Genomic DNA, 20,582 nt, shown 5'->3' with positions numbered 1-20,582 from the left:
GAAACTAAGAATTATCTGTGCTACCACAAATTTTGGGACTTTTTTTTAGCAGTTCTGTTATCTCCACCTCCTCTGCAAGGTGGCAGAGCCTGCCCTACTTACCATTGTGTGACTGTGTTGGTCACACATGGCCCCGCTTTTCAGTCCCTACTGACTTTTATAAATGAGGACCCACACAAGGCTGTTCCATTCATTCCCTGCCCTCTCTGTTATGAAGCATTTCCTTTCTACTATTCCTAAATATATTTCCTTTGAGACTCATCTCAGGACTTTCTTCTCTAGTCTTCAACTTTCTGTCCTCTGAAAAATGTTTGCTTCTTGTGTATTACTTATACCTAGAGGTATCTGACTGCTGCTCTCGCATCCCTCCTCCCTGCTCTTCTCTGGCATGGTCCTAATGCACAAGCTTTTTTTTTTTTCTCTTCCTATTCTGGGCTCAGCAAGTAAAGCATCTATCTATCAAAACAAAAATACACTCAAGTGTTTAACCAAGGAAAGATAAAAGGTGAAAGGAGAACAGGCATACCAGTTTATTTCTTCTTAGGCATGAGCAGGAAATGCAAGACCAGTGGTAGTTTTTCAGCAGCATTTTAACTGTAGAAAGCAAAACAACTTAGCATCTTGTCTGAAATTAACACAGCTGAGGGGTCATTATCCTCTCTTTTTCTGGTTGTGCCTAAAGACCAAGAAAAGGGGCATGGGTGGGGGGGGGGGAGGAAAGGCGTGGAAGCAAATGGCAATGAGTATGGGCACAAATTTGAATCCCGTGCTTGTTGACTGAGCAGCAACAGTGGCAAGAGTGCATGAAGGGGGAGGATTGGGTACTGATGCAAAACAGCGGTGGTTCATACCACATTCATGTCCCATCTGCCCAGTGTGTTCTCTCCCTCCTCTCCCCCTCCCTTCAGCCAAGGGTATATGTGAAGAGTGAACTGCTGGACAGTTTCGGGTTTTTCAAAAGTTGTTCTTTTGTGAGTTGATGGAAAGATGTCACTTGTCACAGCGAGGGGAGTGGAAAACTGAAGCCGGTAGGTAAGAAAAAAAAAATTAGAGAGTTCAGGATGGAAGTTTGTCCAGTAGTGCTGCAGGGGGTACAGTGTTGGTCAATAGACACCAAACTGGTGATCAATTCACCCCTTGGGCTTCTCTGGGATACAGGATGGGGTCCAGAGAGGGGGAGGGGGGTTGGTGGGGAACTTATGAAAAGTGCTGGGGTCCTGACTGAGTTAGGGATTACTCCATAAAAGGAAAAAAGTGTAATTCAACAAAAACTAGTCAAACAGTATAATGTATAAAGTAAAAAAAGACTAATCAATTGTCCATAACCTGCCATTTGTTTTTTATAAATACATCTCACAATGATATAGAAATATGTGGAGATGGAAAACATGCACTCATGCATTTACTGTCACTAAGCAATGACAGCAAAATCTATATCATCGTATGTGAAAAACCCTTCAAAACATGTGTTAACAAAAACTAAACTGGGTTAGTGACCAGTTTCAACCCTCAGTTCAAGTGGAAAAGACCAGAAAATTGGGGGGGGGGGCTGCTTGGATTGGGCAGTGCCTCTGTACTAGCTCAAGCGTACACATTCTGAAACAAAGACACAGCTATGTTTTATCCCAATCACTCTGACTCTATTATTTCAGGGGGGAGGACGAGACACCTCCTAGTGCTGGGGTTCTTAACCTTTCGTAGTTCCCATACCCTTTTGATTAACTGCTAACATTTTACTAAAATTACTGTAGTGCCCAGTTATGCTACCAATAACTGTCCTAATAACTACCTTCGTTCTGTCTAGAAAGTTTCAATAAATTGCCTCAGCCTGCAAGATCCCTCTCTGCACCCCATTTGACCTCTTCATGCACTCCCTGGGGGTTCATCACCACTGGTTAAAAACTCCTGCTCTAGTGACTATGTTAACGTTTCTAATCTGGTTCCACTGCACAAGTAGTTGTGCTGAGAGAAAAACAATCCTATTTGGTCACTTTGGAAAAAAATCAGGATCTACCTCTGGAAAAGCCCAAATCAGAAATTCCAACAAGCAGCGCTCCTCAAGGCCAGCCATACTGTGCTTAGGAGGGAAGTTATCAATGTGGGCCACCATTAAGACAGGCTATTTCACTATTAACTCGGGTCTCAGGCCTCATTGAATAAAATGAGGCCTGTGCTAAAATAGCACATTACTGGTAAAATAACCCATTTGAACAGTAGCCCACATTGATAACTTCCTCTCTTCGTGTTGTATGTTTTAGCTTATTGACTTCAGGTACCGCTTTCCATTAAATACATCGCACAGGATAAACCCAAACTATGAAGAATTATTATCTGGCAGATCGCTTGTCAGACTTTTACTAGTCATGTTTCAATGCAGCACAGAAACAAGTGTCTTTAGTTCATCTCTGGAAAAGTGAAACCAAAACAGTCTGCCATCCTTTACCTATTTTCACATCCTGGTTCTAATGTCTTTCTTAATTCCAAGGGGGAAAGCAATTATTGTAACAAGTTCGTGGTGACATTTGGATTAATAAAACTGTGTCTGCAGTCTATTTTCCAGACTTGTTAAATGAGAATAAATAACATAGAGGGGCATAATCGAATGCGGAAGCCCATTTCCATGGGCGACTATCTCCGAGGACGGGTCCACAAAGGGGCGGGACAGACCATATTTTCGAAAAAGATGGGTGTCCATCTTTTGTTTCGATAATACGGTTGGTGCCGGGCAAATGCATCGGATTTGGGCGGATTTGAGCTGGGCGGTATTGGTTTTCAGCGATAATGGAAACCGAAGCCGCCCAGCTCAAAAACGAACAACTCCAAGGCATCTGGTCATGGGAGGGGCCAGGATTCGTAGTGCACTGGTCCCCCTCACATGTCAGGACACCAACCGGCCAAGTCCATAGCTCCCTTACCTTGGATGCTGAGCCCCCCAAATCACCCCCAAAACCCACTGTACCCACATCTAGGTGCCCCCCTTCAGCCATAAGTGCTATGGTAATGGTGTAGAGTTGTGGGCAGTGGGTTTTGGGGGTGGCTTGGGGGGCTCCCATTTACCAGCACAAGTGTAACAGGTGGGGGGGATGGGCCTGGGTCCACCTGCCTGAAGTCCACTGCACCCACTAACAACTGCTCCAGGGACCTGCATACTGCTGTGATGGAGCTGGGTATGACATTTGAGGCTGGCATACAGGCTGGCAAAAAAATGTTTTTAAAGTTATTTTTTTTTTTGGTGGGAGGTGGTTAGTGACACTGGGGGAGTCAGGGGAGGTCATCCCCGATTCCCTCCAGTGGTCATCTGGGCAGTTGGGGCACTTTTTGGGGACTTGTTCATGAAAAAAAGGGTTTAAAAAGCGGCCCAAATTCTTGCTACTGCTGCCCTTTTTTTTCCATTATCGGCCGAGGGCGCCCAGCTCTCCTCGGCCGATAAACACGCCCCAGTCCCGCCTTCACCATGCCTCCGACACGCCCCTGTCAACTTTGTTCGTTCCCGCAACAGACTGCAGTTGGAGGCGCCCAAAATCGGCTTTCAATTATACCGATTTTGGGCGCCGATTTGGGTCGAAATATGGGCGTCTTTCTCTTTCGAAAATAAGCTGGATAGTGTATTGCATCTTTGGCTTTATTTCTACTGAATTAATTCTTCATTATTCTATGTTTTACTTTGGTATTATATTATTTGTTTTTAATTGTAATGCGTGTTGAACGTGTACACAAAAATATGATATATATAGAAGTATTATATAAATGAATAACTCCCTGCTGCTGTTCCTTGTGACCCTGAGCGGGTCACTTAACCCAGCATTACCCCAGGTATAAAACTTAAATTATGAGCCCACTAGGGACAGAAAAAATATCTGCATACAATATACCACTTTGGTCATATCACAGAAAGACGGTATATCAAAACATGATGCGTTCTGACCCTCTACAGGTATTTGGAGTCAGATCTGTTACAATACAAACACACACTCCCTTTTACAAAGCTGTGTTAGTGGCTGCCTGTGCGGTAACACCGACACAGCCCATTCAAAGTGAATGGGCTGTGTCGGCATTACCATGCGACTTTGTAAAAAAAAAAGGGGGGGGGAGAGCTCTGAAATTCTAGTGAAGTCCCAGGGAGCAGAAAAGGCCACAGAACCTTTCACAGACTTTTTGTCCTAAAGTTCTAACCTGGAATGCTGGGGAAGCAGACTGTTTTCTGCCAACCTTTTCAGGGCCAGAGAGGAAAGGCGCAGAGTTTTGCTTTGCTTTAAGGTTAAGATCCAGAACTCATGGCAAAACGCAGTACGGTTGTGTAAAACCAAAAAGAAGAAAGTTATTAAAAGCAATTTTAAAAGTTGAATGGTCTTCTAATCATTCGGATATTCTGGGGATCTACTCTCAGTGAAATCCACAACGTCAGCAACATATATTACATACTCAGATCTTTCTTGTTCTGATGAAATTAGAAAACTAATAAACAGCCACACTATAGAGAACTTCACTGAATGTAGATATCCTAATGATCTCTTCTATGTGGTATAAATTAGCTGCTCAAATGTGAAATCATACAATGTATTCTAACTGCACATTACAGTTTTCTCAAAAATCTTTTGTTAGTTTCTAAATTCTTTTCTGATTAAAGCTACTAACTACCCTTACTGTGACATAAAAATAAAATGTGGTCCTTCCAACCTGAGAAAGAAAAGAGGACACCGCCACTTTAAGAGCTCCAGTCTCTTTGACATTGCTGGCAGTGTATGGGAACATTAATGCATCTGTCATGATAACAAGCTAAGAATAACATCTAGACATCAAACCGAGCAGAGAATCCATCTGAAGTGATTCATTCAGATCTGTCTCATTGATTTATTAAACACAGGGCAACATCTGCAGCCTCACAGAGCCGCTTGGCGAAATTAATGCAAGATCAATTCAAATGGAAAAAAGTGCAAAAGAGATAAATCAAAACACAATTTGCATGCAGTTCCACAATCAGGCTTATTGGGTGCAAATGCTCAATTTCCCTCCCAAAGCAAATGTGTTTAAATGTTGCTTTATCTTTTCAGAGCTGTGTGATGTGAAGTGACAGTGAGGAGTTCTGCAGGTTGAGATGCTGAAAGGGAAGCGGGAGCAAAACTGCCTACAAAGACCTTTTGAATATGCAACAAGAATATCATTAATCCATATTTTTGTAAAGGTTCATTGTCTTTGTTCCAGTAACATATAGTAGGCTCAGTGTGATATTAACTACACAGAAATGATACTATGAAATTGAAAATGACAGACAATGGAACCTGTGTGGCTTGCATATAAACGACACATTAAGTTGCAGAAGGCGCTGCAGGAGGACAAAACTACCATTTGAATTAGAGTGCTTTGGGTTAGCGTTTAGACACGAGAAGGCCGGAAATAAATGGCTATAAAGTCTTAAACTCTTTTCCACAGGTGTTAGACATTTCTTCTTAAAGTGGCAAAATGTCATCCCTTGTCTCTGAAGCTACTCCTAAGACAATCCAGAAAACCTCACGGGAATAACAGCCTTTGGAAGGAAAAGAAAACATTTCAAAAAAAAAAAAACCCTGGAAAATTTAACTTGATAAATCTGGGTTTTGGAACACTGAAAAACACACAGCAAATTCGTATTTGGAGAAACAGAGAATATATTAGAGGTACAAAAGCCATGAGTGTATGCTGAAAATCAATACACAGATGGAAACAGTGGGAAATGGCACATGACTGCTTTGCTTTAATTACAATGTTGACATCATTCTGATAATAAAAGGCCGGGCACTGTTGGCTATGGGGCTGCTATGCTTGGACAGAGTGGCAAGACCCTGGGCCCATGAAATAAAACATCGCCTGCATAAATTTACAGCTAAATTATTTTATTACTTGTGAATAGGCCAAAGACAGGTATTAATTGTTGCTGTATAGTACAACCTAATTCAGATGGCTGAGACAGAAAGAGGAAGTGGCAGTATACAAGCTAAAAGTTCACTGTACATAAAAATAGGAGGCTTCTCCCACTAGAATCACATTAAAAGGAAGTATGACATTCTTGAAAAACTTTACAGTATGTTACACAAGAGTCCTTTACGCCAGGTATCTATGTTACCTGTTCTGTCACATGGATATTGAGGAAAACTTTTTCAGCCTGAAGCTGCATGTCCGTTTTTCTGAACTGCACACGAGCCTTTTCCCTTCCCATAAGTGTAAAATACAAATATCAAACCATACGTTTATAAAACTTGTATACGGTATTACTTTTACAACCTGATGTAAATCTGTTTCTTAAATTCTGCAGTTCTTAAAAATATATAAAATATATTAACAGTGCATTTGGCTTTTATGTAGGTCTCAGTCCACGTATACCAATATAATAAATGTACCACATAAAAGTAACCGGTATATGAATCACTGCAAAAGAAATGTTGTATGTATCTTTAAATAAATACCTTTTTAAAAGGAGAATATTTATGACAAACAATTAAAATATCATGCTGCAATAGAAATGTTGAATTGGAGACACTGGTTTTATAATTATTAAAAATACAAACTTTAGATATATTTATGGTTAATGGTGGTGAAGTTCAGGAATGCGGTGTAGATGAAAAATAAAAAAAATGTTTGATTTATGTCACTTAAAATATGCAATACTTTTACTTGGTTAGTCTCCCATTTCTATTGAAATTCTTTGAAGTTCCTACAGTTCTGAAGTAAATTTCCATCAAGCAAGCATGACATATAGGGTCGGGGCACTTGTGTCTCTGTGTACCTACCTGGGAGCAAATCCTGTGTGTGTGTGTGTTTGTATGCATGTTTATCGCTGTACACATGCTGGGTATGTCTAAGCCTGATGACACCCTCACCAAAAAGAAAACAGAAAAATGTCACTCCTAAAAGTTGAATTTTTCTTCTACCTAGTGAAAGTTTTTCTTTTTCTCCTTGCCTATGCCTAAAATAACGCCCCTGAGATTACAGGTCTGGAAACAAGCGAGCAATGAAAAACCCAATTTTAGGAACTGTGGAAAAAGCAAAGGCAAAATTTTGGAATCAAGTTATTTTTTATTCCAAATCACCTTATCTAGGTTTTAGGTGTAGCACTGCCTTGGGCAAATCTCTTCATAAAGGTGGTTAATAAATTCCAATAAAATAATTAATTAAAGTATAATAATGTGTTGCAAAACTTAGGGGCAGTGAAGGTATCCACTGCCCTTCAGAATAACATGATGGCAGCTCAGGGTCACGGGAAAGAACAATGCATTTACAGAGGACACTATATTTAGTTCTTCTCTCTCAACTCTCTCTGAAGATTAAACAGAATTAGTTCACATTAAGTAATAATAATGCTAGCTGTCTGTGACACTGGAGGCAACACCGCAAGTTTAAAAGAGACAGATGGACTCCCCTGCACATGACCTGTCTTTTATTTTTATTTCTATCAGATGTTACTAGGGTCAGTAAATGATTTGGGGCCAGTGATGAGAAACAGGTTTAAGCTGCATCTTGAGTTTCTTTCTGAACAATCCACATGAACATGATACTACCTATTTAATATGGCACCACTGCCCCATCCCATTTCAAGATCAAAACATGGTGTAAAGGGAGGTTTAATGTTACAAATGGGTTGATAACATATTCTGAACGATCAGTAAGCTGATGTCAAAGCAAAACACCATGTATCTCTTGATACAATTTCCAAGCAAGAAAACTACACACTGCAAAGCACACACACAAACATTTATGGTACACACGGATGACTGTTATTAATAATAAAGAACTAGTTTGGGGCATGTGACTGAACTTGACTGAAATAATGCCACAATCCTCTTGACAACAGAAACACATTTATTAGCATTCCATCCTCTTACTTGACTTAATCTCCCTGAGAAGATAATAGGCATAGTTGGGTATGCATGTGCAGCAGTGCCTACCCCCTAAATGTTATGGGTGCTAATGTTGAATTGGTCTTCCTTCCCTCATAGCCACTATGACTTCCTTACCTCCCAAGCCCCTGAAGGTATAATTTGGAAGACTATATTTATGAAAGATAACTCGAGTTTTTATGCTGATGAGGGCACCAGCAGCAGGGTCTGAGCTCATGTGTGTGTGGAAGAGAAAACAAGTGGATGACAGAGAGACCTCGGCTGATGCAGACAGTGACAGAGACTAGCATGTCGAGCCCCCCTCAAACGTCCCTTATCTTTTTAAGCTGTAACTCAAAGTGTAAAACATTCTTCTATTATTGGAAAAGTGCACAGGAAAGAATTAGGGAATAAGACATGTTGGATGGTGCTGGACAGAGCATTTTCTCCTAGATTCTTTCACTGGAGTTCACCAAATGACCAACAGACACACCTGTCTTCTAACATGGTCAGGAGGTGATCCATCACTCACCCGCAGTGAGTCATTGAAAATATCAAAGCCCAGGAGATGAAAGAAACACTCCCTCACAAAATTAAAAAGCAGCAGTTATTACAGGCTTCCTTTTATTTAGGCAACATTTTCCTAATTGCTGTTCCCATGAGAGCTTCCTGAAACGGGTAGGTTAATTATTAATATGAAGAGTTAAAAACTGGAATTTTCTTTCCTTTTTCCCTCCCCTATGTGGGGTTAATGACATGATAACATCGGGCAGAAAGAGAGAGGATGGCAGAAGCAATGTTTATGGATTACAGAATCACCACTAATTATTAAGATCTATAGTGTCAGCAAACTGTGGCGAACAGCAGCTACAAAGACAGCAACTACAAAAAAAGTGCAGCAGAACTTTCTTAAAAGGCATCCAACATTTTAACCATTCTAATTACTGCACCACCGCACTTGTGATTAGATGCTAAGAACAGCAGATTCCATAATGTACCTTTGAGAACGATTTCTCTCTTTATCAACAGGATGTAAATCGACACCAAGCGGCTTGTGTTCTGAAGGGCCTAGTGACCCATCTCCACCAGTTCCTCATCTTATGGCTGGCCAAAAACTAGACTGATTCCTATTTAGCATACTTTAAATATCAAAAGTTTGTTCTGTTGTATTTTGCAGGAATGGGTGTGTCATTTATTGCCTGGTCTTCTCACAAAGTAAGAGATACAGTTTTGGGGTGTTTTTTTTTAAACATGCTATTCAGCCTGTGTTCTTTTTTATTTCTTTTGGATTCAACCATACCACACGATTTCCTACCGCTGAAAAGCCTTATAATAAGGATATTGGTACCTATGGAACTCTTGTGGGTCCATGCAGTTTCCTATTAATACTGCAAGGTTATTCATATCTCCTTACATCTGATAATTCAGTGTTTAGGACAAATATTTCCATCATATTTTTTGATACAGGCTAATCAGAATAAGTAAAGGGGCGTCAATAATATTTTATCAGCTCATGTACTTTGTTGTTGTTGATATTATATTATTAGAGAAGGTTCCAAACATTATAAGGTGTGCAGCAGACCTTTTTCCCTACCAAACTTGCTCTAAGGGAACACTGTAAACACTTTGCTAAAATGAATTTATTAGTATTAGAAGCTCCCCCTTCCCAGAGGGATAGTCTTTACTTTATGCAAACAAGAACTTCTTTTGAACTACCTGCTTCATCCCTACATCTAGCTTCATTGAAAAAAAAAAAAAGCACAATAGCTTATAATAGCTTTAAAGTACAAAACACAGTGTTGTGAAAACTGTTAGCTTTACTGTAAGGTTTAAATAGATTTTATGTGTGGCATATTGCCTGTGTTAAAACAGCTCCGGCATGACGCACTCTTTGCCTCTATTGGGCAGTTCATTTACAGGTAGACCTAGTTGGACTAAAACACAATGCTGTTTCTTACAGGTGGAAAACAGATCCTTACAAAGTGGGCCAGATGAATAAAGCAATTTCTCCCATAGAATGGAGGGGGGCAGGTCCTTCAGTGCATCTTAATGAGCTTACAACATAGGAAAGGGATTTAAACTTAACAGAAGGAAAATAGAATAACAGTTGTAAAATCTCTAGGCACCAAAGTTTTATGCAGCTGACATGTTGCACTTTTATGGACAAGTGTAATGCATGAGAAGGCTGTGCGTTGAGCAGACTGTAACAAATAGATTCTATTGTTCTACATGTTGATGAATAATAATAGTTCGCCCTGGAGCGAATAAACAGAAGGCTGGGAGTTGGTAAGGGAGAAAAAGAAAAGTTGTCTAACCTTGCGTTGGTGCAGTCGTTGTACAAAGTTTCGAAGTCTTTCCTGGTGATGAGTTTGCAGCGGTTCACCCCCGGCTGGATAGCCCCCAGCCCCCTGAGGATCCGGACCTGCTCCACTGTACATACCACGGGCGATATATCCAGTCTCTTCAGTTTCGTATAGACAGTGTGCAGCCCTCCCACCAGGTGCTTGAGGAACAGATCAAAAACTTGAGGCAGGCAGATGAGCTCCTGCCCGTCCACCAGGAACGAGGCCACCTTCACCCCGTGCAGATCGACCGTCTTACACTCGTTGCTGCCGCTGCAACCGCCACCGCTGCTGCTACTGTTGCTGGAGATGAAACTGTTGATCATGCTGTTGGTCAGCCTGGGAGACTCGGCGGGGCTGGTGTAAATGGGATCGGGCCGGAACAAGCCGCCGGACCCCGGGTTGGAAGTTGCAGAGATGGCTGGGGGTGATGACACAGCCATGCTGACACGCTCCGCGCCTGGCTCTCGGGCTCCGGGTCTCTCTCTCTGTCGCTCGCTCGCTCTCGCTCTCGGAACAGTTGGCAGAGCGCTGTACTCCCGAAGAGCGACGCCGAGAGCTGCACTCCCAGCTGCCGAGGCCCCGCCTCCGACGGCCAAACGGACAGCCACGTCAGCCAATCCGCCTTTCCCGGAACTCACAGGGACCTCTCCATTCGCTCTCCTTCCCCAGAGGAGGCGGAGTTATCCTTGGCTGAGTACCTGAGTTTACGAGCTCGTCTTCGCGCACATGCGTTTGGCATCTCCGATGCGGGTGATGACCGGCAAAGTGTGGGGCGACGCAAATAATCTAAACTTCCTCAAACAAGCGGCAGGAATCATCCCTTTCGGCACCAAATGCAAAGCCAGTGACCCTCGACCCCATCCCACGCACACTCTTTGCTAATCGTCAGATCGATACTGTTTTGGACCAAAAGCATGCTCTCAAATTTCAAAGAGCAAAAGAGCTGATGCTCGCATCGGCTAAATAAATTAATGTACTTCTCAGCATCGATTGGCTCATTGTAAGATATTCCCACTACCGTAGACTGTTACAATAATAATGACTATATGCAACTGTAGTGGAAACAAAAGCAACAGAATGAGTCCACACGACAGGTGCAAACAGAAAAAAAAAAAGCCTAAGGCAAGGGCAGACCTATTTTAATAATACTGTAACAGCATCTTCTCTCCCTTTTAACCAGATGGTATATATACAGTTGAGGTAATCTGAGAATTTCCCTAATTTGAGCAGCAAAAGAAGAGATGAAATTCTCAAGGGAAGATAATTCGATTTTACCTCTGAAAACAATAAGCCTTCCTCACGATTGTGGATGAAAGGATACACACACTGTAGTTGACTCTCTTGCGGGACGGTAATTAATATCTGCGTAATGAAATGTGCGCATAAGAAATAAACCTATTTTGGACAGCAGCCCTGAATGCTGAAAGACAGGTCTTTGTGGTTGCAAGTTAGGATGCGAGGGTGAAAAGGTTCTCTGAAGGTCATCAACTAATGGAGTATTTTAGTTTGGCACGTTTTACACGAAACATTGCATTTTGGTTAATGGTGAAAGAATTAAACCTCTCTGAGATCATTATATTTTAAATCAAATAATATTGTCCGCAACATGTATCTGATAGGTCTTACAGTCTGTTTTGTGCAAGAACAGCTGAAGCCTGTCAGTCCGTAAGCTGCAGTGGCATGAGGCAATATAAAATCCTAAAAGCTGTAGTGAAAAACAGCACCCTTGAGAGGACTACACATGACGAAAATAATCTGCTCTTCCATAGGAACATTCAGTTTATAGATTTAAATTTTGGGCAGTCCTGTCCAGATTGCATGCCAGCTAAATAAAGGCATCATTTACTTCTTCTAGTGCCACACATACATTCGCACACCCTCCGGATGAGAATGCAATTATAATTTTATTTTAGTAAGTGTAAGACCCCCCTTCTTTTAGCATGCTAGAAAAGTCTGACTACACTTAATAGCAGTTGCACTTCCATTAAAAACAAAAACAAAGTTTGAGCATGCAAATATTCAGTGCTAAAAAGTTGTATGAGCATGAAAATGTTTTAATTTTTTAGGAAGTTTGTTTTCCCATTTTCATCCAGGATGTTAAACTCCAGTTCATTCGTTGATTTCAGGACTGGTGTAATTGTAATTAACTAAGTTACCAGTAAACGTGTAGACTTGAGAAAATAAATCTAAGAAAAATAATGTGATTGGCAGTAGTTCTCAGGGAAGGAAACACCCCGGGTCAGAAAGGAGGGGGGAGGGGTATCTTGGCTTCAGTTGGTCCCTAGCGAGAGGAAACTCGCCACTGCAATGCTATTTTACAAGCGGCAGGTGTCGCTGTAGCCTGTGGGGACATTGGAAAATCAATGATGGAAGAGACCAAGGAACAAACAGAAAAAAAAGGGGGATTTACCAGTCTTCTTTAGAAAACAATGGATGAGCAATAGGGGGAGTTTTATAAATAAAGAAGGCTTTAATTCCAGTTGACCTGAAAGTTCAGCAGTGGCATATGTTGGGTCGTTAATTGTCCATAAACCTAGTTTGATGTACGGATTTGAACTCAAAGACAGTCTCCCCCACGACTGAAGTAGAATAGGATGAGGGCTGGCCTCTCGATCAACTTGAGAATAAAAGTCTGAAGAAAAACTTAGTTACGAATGCAGAAGATAAAACCTGGTTTGCACTATTCTGTTTATAACTGCATCTGTGCGTGTGGAAGTACCCACTTTGGGGCACTGCTATTGGAATCCATCGTTTAGCGTGCTGTTGTAGTTTAAAATAAATGTTTTACACCGAAAGCAGGGAATTCAATTTCCAGCCCGTCAGTTTCCTTTTAAAATTTAAATAAAACTGATGACTTCAAGCAACTAAGTACAATTTTTAAAAATGATTCCCTTCTCCTGTGTAATTAAGTGTATTGTATTAATGTGTGCATAATGCAGAATCAATAAATAATGAATTACACCTGATCGTAATTGAATATTTTCATAATTTTATTGTCAGCCATGATAAATAATCAGTACATTTATACTGCATTAAATTAATTAGTGTGTCATTTATATTACATACATCAGCAGTGAAGTAATGCATTGACATCTGTTCCTAATGTTTTAAAGATGCGGAATGTGTTATTAAGCAAAAGAAAGATATTAGAGAGATGTATCCGGTGATCAGCGATTTCAGTATTGGTGTCCTGTATCGGATCCAGGAGGGGCAGTACGCTGCGTGGTTGAATTAGAGCCTGACGGTTCCTGATCCGTCCCTCTAGTAATTAACAAAGACTGTGGCCTCAGTTTCAGCGGTCACTGCTTCCATCTGAGGACAAAAAGCAGAATTCCCCACATTTCCTCTGCTTTCACCAAGGAAATCTTCTAAAATGTTTCAGATCTATTTTAAGTATCCAAACGATCCCAGTTCCCTCGTAAAAAAAAAAAAATCTGCATTTTCTGTGCTTATAATTAAAGCGATCTGTCCCTTAGGAATAATACTTAATACTTAAAAAGCATTATCCCCAATGGGAGGCAGTGTCCGTGAGCATTTCTGGGTGGTTGCAAAACCGTCTTGGTAATGAGCTCTAACAATATTCCGACTAAAACGCGCAATTATAAAGACGCAATTTTTAAAAAAGTGTTCACATGAGTCTGGATGATATTTACTTTATTTACCTGAACCTTACAAACTGGAAATGTGCCTCGAGCTTTCACTAACAGCCGCTATTATTCATATAATGCAAGACTGTTTTCTGTGAAGAGTTCATCACCTTTACGCTTCATCCTTAAATTTAGCCACGTTAACACAGTACACTATTACTCATTTGCACAAATTTGAGGAAGTCCAATCGACGAGAAGTCCCGTCCTGGAAGGAAGTCCGTGCCTTAGCTTTGCTGTAGGGTTTTAAAAAGATTTTATGTGTGTGAATGGGGAAGTATAGTGGCGCAACATCCCTTTACCTTCTTTGCAAGACGCCCAAATGAAACAAAACTTTGCAGTTATTCAGATCCGTCTGTCAGCCTTGACCTGGAGGCACCACCATCTAGTGGGGTTAGAAGGTATTTCACGTTCTGCTTTCAGTCTCTGGCGCAGACACAGATTCTCTTCCCGCAGGACTGGATGGGTCCCATATTTCGCTATCTGCCGTCAAAGTTCTATGACTTCCAATTTACGTTTAATGTAAGTTAACTATAGGGGAAATTAATGGATCGACCTGTATGTGCTCTGACGACAGTGGGAATATGTAATATATTCAGTCTTTGCAATTACCCTGTCCAACAGCTGAGGACGAGAACTACTCTGAGCAGCCCAAGCTTCTACTTTATGCCTGATCTACTGTAAAAGTGTAACTAGATCAATGATGTTAAACAAGGGCCCCAGCTGTGTCTAGGGTATTATTGCTCACGGACCTTTGCTGATTCAGGCCGCTAAACATTTTTCTTGCATCGATACAGTAGGAAAAAACCTATTAGTATATCAGAAACTGGACACAGCACACATAAAAGGCGTGAACAAAATCCAAATAAATAAATAAGCACCTAAAAATATGTGTTCTTTGTTGCTTCTATGTTCTCAGATATTCATGTGTTACACAGCATCATAGACCTAGTTTGATGTGGGCTTGGAGAAGTGGTACCACCCCCCCCCCCCCCAAGTATTGCATGCTATTGTTGAATTAGACCCAGTCCAATATGACTTCTTTGTTTTGCATTCCCCTTTCCCTAGGTAAGCTGACAAATGACCTCAAGATTACCCCAATATACAGCATTTGTATCACAGCTACAACAACAACAAAACCTGATTCCATAAATGCAGAGAAATAGGTAGAGAGGAAAATAATTTGAAACTGAAACATTGTACAGTGGAAAGTCTCAGTTAATATAGCTGACCGTCTTCTGGAAAAGGTGATAAGTTCAGGATTCATAATGTTGAGAAGGATAATTTTTCATGTCATGAGTCCATAAACAGTCTGAAAAAGTTACACATTAGAACTTCTGTAACCTTTTATATTTTTCACATAAAAGGATGGGGTTTGGCCTGTTGTAGTACAGCAGTGATTGAAATAGCATGTTTTTTCACAGTATATGTGGGGTAAGAAGACCTAGCCTGCCCTGATTTTTACCCCATTCCATGTATTTCTGATTCCCCTGAGAATAGAACTCTAACTCCCTGCATGCAATGGAAGCTTGGGAGGAGAGGGAGGGAGATACAATCAGAAATAGCCTTACCTTTTTACATGAAGCTACATGGCGACTCCACCTATAAAAGAGTTCTTTATTGTGTTTGTGACAGTCCTGTAGACACTAAGAGCCTGATGCACAAAGCTTACCATGCTTGCTTTAAACTGGGTGTAGTCGGTGCAAACCAAACATTATTTAGCATCTAACACACAAAGGGGTTCTGAGTGGCTTTGACCGTTCGCCGTAGCAGCTACTGATAATCCAATGCAAATGTATTACAAGCTCATTAGTATTAAAATGAGCATTCCATGTGATGCACGGACATTTCCACATGTGATACACAGAAAGGAGCACCTACCTTTAAGTGCAAAATTTCCCAGCAGGGCTGGAGCTGATGTTGTGTGAGGTAGATTTCTGGGAGGAGCAGTCTGCTTGCATTTTTCAATAGCATTGGAGAGTGGGAGGAGCAAAACAGTGTCAGAGACACTTTTTTCATTTCCTGTCACGTGTGGTGTGCATAAACCCCCTAATTCTACAAAGTTGTGCCCAAATTTCTGATTAGCGCACAAATTTGCATGTACAACATGTAGCATAAGCTCAGTTGCACCCATTTTCATAGATTAATTAGATGCTAACGCCCGGATTCTATATAGCGTGACTTAAGTTGCGCATGCAAATCCAGTCAAATCCTGGATTTGCACGTTCAATTTAGTTAACAAGCTAATCATTGACACTAATTGCAATTAATTTGAATGTATGTCTAAGCATATTCTGCGAAGTGTTGAATGTAAATTCTAAGTCACACAGTTGAAAGGGGGGTGTGGCCATGAGCATGGAAGTTGCATCAGAGAGGGCCTGACGCAGCAGACTGGGAAGGCCCCGGAGTGCCTGTGTGAATCGCGGACAGGCCAAAAATATAAGCTGCAAGCACTGCAGTGGCGGCGGGGGAAGGAGAAGGAAGAAGCAGCAATCCTGGACCTGCAGGATGGAAGGTAGCGAGTGATGCTGGATTTAGGGAAGGCAGAGGTGTGCTGGTGTGAGAGGAGGGGCTGCAGAGAAAGGGAGACCCCATTTGGGGGGTGCAAAGACCCATGTGGCCGGGGGGGGGGGGGGGGGGGTGCAGAGACCCATGTGACCGGAGGGGGGGGGGGGTGACACGGAGACCCATGTGGCCCGGGGAATGTGGAGACCCATGTGACCAGGGGGGTGCCAGGGAGACCCATGTGGCTGAGGAGTGCCATGAACTGAAAAACTTTGGGAACCCCTGGAATATGGGGCAGCAGCTACAACTACACCAGAGCCAAAGCAATGGAGGAGGCATACAGAATAGGACTGTGCTTCCACAGCCCAATCAATCCACATGCAGCATCCACACAATTTATTTATTTATTTATTTGAATTTATTTACCCTTGATTTTGAAGGAATTCACTCAAGGCCGTGTACAGTAAGATACTGGAATTGTGCAGACTCAAAGTGATTGAGTACTCAGGCGCCTCTCTTCCTTGGAAGTTATCACCAGAGAGGGGGCGCAAACACACTGCCAGAACTTTTATCATTGAAGGGTGGCCAATACTGGGGCTGAAACAATCATTATTCCACCACTGGGGCTGAGCTTTATCTTTAACTGAAATCCCTGATTTCACTGTATCAATTGAAGGACTTAGTTCATATTAACCCAATGGTTCTCAACCTTCCTTCTGTTGTGACACACCTGACAGACTGTGTTCATGTGTGTGACACACTGAACACTATAGCATGTGGCTGAACCAAAACCTAGCCCAAATATCACCTTATTGTAGTTAAATGTGATGCAAGAGAAATGTGAACTATTCTTAGCAGAATTTACTTTTTATAAACTTATTTAAATTAGTTATAATATTTTTTTCACAAACATTTTAATCACTTTTTTCATTGTTGAGAAATATAGGACTGATGTGCTACACACAGTTGCTCTATATGTGGTTCAATAGTAGACAAATTCACATCTTACTGTCAATAACATAATACATTTTTTATTAGCTTTCGAAGGTAACTCTTCTTCAAGAAGAATGGTTACCTTCGAAAGCTGATCAAAAAATGTATTGTTAGTCCAATAAAAAAGGTATCATCTTATTTTCTTGTCTATGTTTTGATTTCCTATATAATAATTCTCACCTCCAACGTTCTAATCTTGCTGCCTCAGACCGTGGCTCCTTCAGAGTTGGTCTGCTAGGCTCCGTAGATCGCTGACATCACCGGAAAGGAGACACCAGATTGGCTCGGCGATAAGGAGCAGGAGCAGTAGGGGTACATCACCCGTAAGAGGCCCCGCCCCTGCTGCCCTCACCGCAACACCACGCCTCCTCAGGTCACTGCCGCTGCCACTCACGCCTCCACCACCCCCGAGATCGCCACCACTCCCCCCCTCCACCCCCCGAGGTGATCCAAGAGCCTCGCCCATATTTCACACTCCGAGTGTCAGGGTCTCCCTCCCTCCCAGATCCCCGAGTTTCAGGGTCTCCCTCCCACTACCAGGATCCTCCCTCCATCCCTCCCTCCCTCCCAGTTCAAGGATCCCCCCTCGCTCACAGTTCCAGGATCGTTGTAGCCTCCCTTCCTCCCTCCCTCCCGTCCAATGCCAGCCCCCCTCCTTACGAATTTTTGAAGTCTCACTTACCCAGTCGGGGTTACTGCAGACAGCGGCAGCAGCATCGGTAAACAGCGTACAGGTACGGGCCGTCTCTGTTTCTCAGCTCTGGTCCCGCCCTTGCTGAAACAGGAAATGAGGGCGGGACCAGAGCTGAGAACAGAGATGGCCCGAGCCTGTACGCCGTTTACCGATGCTGCTGCTGCTGCCGCCGTACACCGTAACCCCCGACAGGGTAAGTGAGACTTCAAAAATTTGTAAGGAGGGGGGCTGGCAGTGGACGGGAGGGAGGTAGGAAGGGAGGCACGATGACCCTGGAACTGTGAGCGAGGGGGGATCCTGGAACTGGGAGGGAGGGAAGGAGGGAGGATCCTGGAAGTGGGAGGGAGGGAGGGAGGGAGACCCTGACACTTGGAGGGAGGGAGGGAGGGAAGGAGATACTGGGAAGGTGTGTGAAATATGCACAAGGCAGTTTGGGGGGGGGCTGTTGGATCACCTCAGGGGGGTGGAGGGGGAGCGGTGATGACTTCAGGGGGGGTAGAGGGGTGGAGGGGGGAACGGTGGTGACCTCGGGGTGGTGGAGGGGGAGCGAAGGCGACCTGGGGGAAAACCTTGCTAGCGCCCGTTTCATTGTGTTAAGAAACGGGCCTTTTTTACTAGTATTTCTATATATTACCTTAAAAGTGGACTAACACAGCTTACACACTACTTTACTCTAGAATAAGCCTAAATTTCCATGCGGTTTATAGAATGTGCTGAGCATTTGTCCGCACAACTAAATTTTGTCACGAGAAGTTACGCCAAGTAAAATTTGGTGTAAATGCCAATGCTTAAATTACAAGCAGACCACATGTATTCTATAACCACTTGCTTAGATTTCTATAAATGCCTATGTCCTGTCCATAGCCACGCCCCCTTTTCATCTATGCAACTTAGAAGTTATGCGCATCATGTTACAGAATATGCTTAGATACAGGTCTGTGCATAAATTCTAATTAATGCCCAATAGTGTCATTAATTGCTTGGTAAGTGACAATTATTGGCGCTGATTGACTTGTTAACTTATTAAGTTGTGCATGCAAATCCAGAATATGACTGGATTTGCACATGCAATTTAAGTCAAGCCATATAGAATCCCGGGGTTAGAGTGCAAACTTGCATGCGCAGGTTGTAGAATAGTGCCAGTTATGCACATAACGTAATGGATAAATTAGGTGCTAATTATTTATTTATTTATTTATTACATTTGTACCCCGCTCTTTCCCACATATAGCAGGTCCAGTGCGGCTTACATAGTAAAAGAAAGCATCTTACATGGTAAAGAATACAGTAAAAATAAGGAAATGTAGGAACAGTATTATAAATTGTGATGATCATAACTACAGCACTACCTACCAATAATCGGTGTAATTGGAGTTAATTGGTGCTAATTAGCCCTAATTTGTATTTACACATGTAACTGCACTTAGTCATAATTCTATAACATTAGCACAGAAATCCTTTAGCGCATAACTGCTAGGGGGATGTGGGTGTGGGAGGGGCATGGGCGGGACAGGGATGTTCCCAGCACTTATACACTAAGGTTATAGAATACTGGTATTTATGCACACAACTGCAACATTTAGTCATGGACATTTACACAGCCATTGACATGGTATAAGCGGCCACACCTAAATGGCATACAAATACCGATCAGCTAGTATTCTATAATGGCTTAGCATGCAGCATCCCAGCACCTAACCTTAGATGACCTGTACTGAATTACCTCTAGGTGCATTTTTTGATAGAATACCTTTATATAATGACCATATGTCAATTGTCACTAACCAGCTATATGATATGATTATGAATGAGGTAGAAAATCATAAGTCAACTGCAGCATATCAGCAGAATCTCCAAGACAGGATTTGGTGGTAGAGGAGTAACCTAGTGGTTAGAGCACCAGGCTGACAACCAGGGAAGCCTGGTTTCAAATCCCACTGTTGCTCCTTGAGATCTTGGGCAAGTCACTTAATCCTCCATTGCCTCAGATATAAACTTAGGGGCCCTTTTACTAAGCCGCATAGGCACCTACACACGCCTAATGCAAGTCAATTTGGAGTTACCGCCTGGCTACCGTGTGGCCCAGGTGGTAATTTTGTTTTTTACGTGCATCTGCTCTGAACGCCAGAAAATCATTTTTATTTTCTGGCAAGCAGTGGAAACCGGGCGGTAATCGTCATTCTATGCCCGTAGATGATTACCACACGATTACCGCATGAGACTTTACCACTAAGTTAATGGGTGACAGTAAGGTCTCAGACCCAAAATGGACGAGCGCCAATTTTTATTTTGCCATATCTCCATTTTTGGCAAAAATTTTAAAAAGGCCTTTTTTACAGGCATGCTGAATAATGGATCTGTGCGTGCCCAAAACATGCGTCTGTACTAGTGCAGCCCATTTTTCAGCACACCTTAGTAAAAGGACCCCTTTGATTATAAACCCTCTGTGGACAGGGAAATATCTCATGTACTGGAATGTAATTCACTTTGTGCTATTACCAAGAAAGGTGTGAGCTAATCTAGACTTCGCTCCTTCTGTCTCGCTGCACC

At 42.3% G+C, this 20,582-nt stretch overlaps 1 protein-coding gene across 2 annotated transcripts in view; it reads right to left on the bottom strand.

Moving 5' to 3' along the window:
- DACH2 (dachshund family transcription factor 2) overlaps positions 1-10,747 on the bottom strand; it is an 847,419-nt gene extending 836,672 nt beyond the window's left edge. Inside the window, exon 1 of one of the 2 annotated variants that reach the window (XM_030209554.1) lies at positions 10,166-10,747. In XM_030209554.1, coding sequence (XP_030065414.1) covers positions 10,166-10,635 — 470 coding nt within the window. In that variant the 5' untranslated portion in view covers positions 10,636-10,747. The remainder of the gene's footprint in view (positions 1-10,165) is intronic. The other variant, XM_030209555.1, reaches the window with a different exon arrangement.
- Positions 10,748-20,582: the final 9,835 nt, after the last annotated feature.

The sequence above is a fragment of the Microcaecilia unicolor genome, chromosome 7 (assembly GCF_901765095.1).
Source record: "Microcaecilia unicolor chromosome 7, aMicUni1.1, whole genome shotgun sequence".
NCBI classification, from domain to species: domain Eukaryota; kingdom Metazoa; phylum Chordata; class Amphibia; order Gymnophiona; family Siphonopidae; genus Microcaecilia; species Microcaecilia unicolor.
The sequence above is the reverse complement of the archived record's forward strand: the minus strand, read 5'-3'. Positions and strand labels throughout refer to the sequence as shown.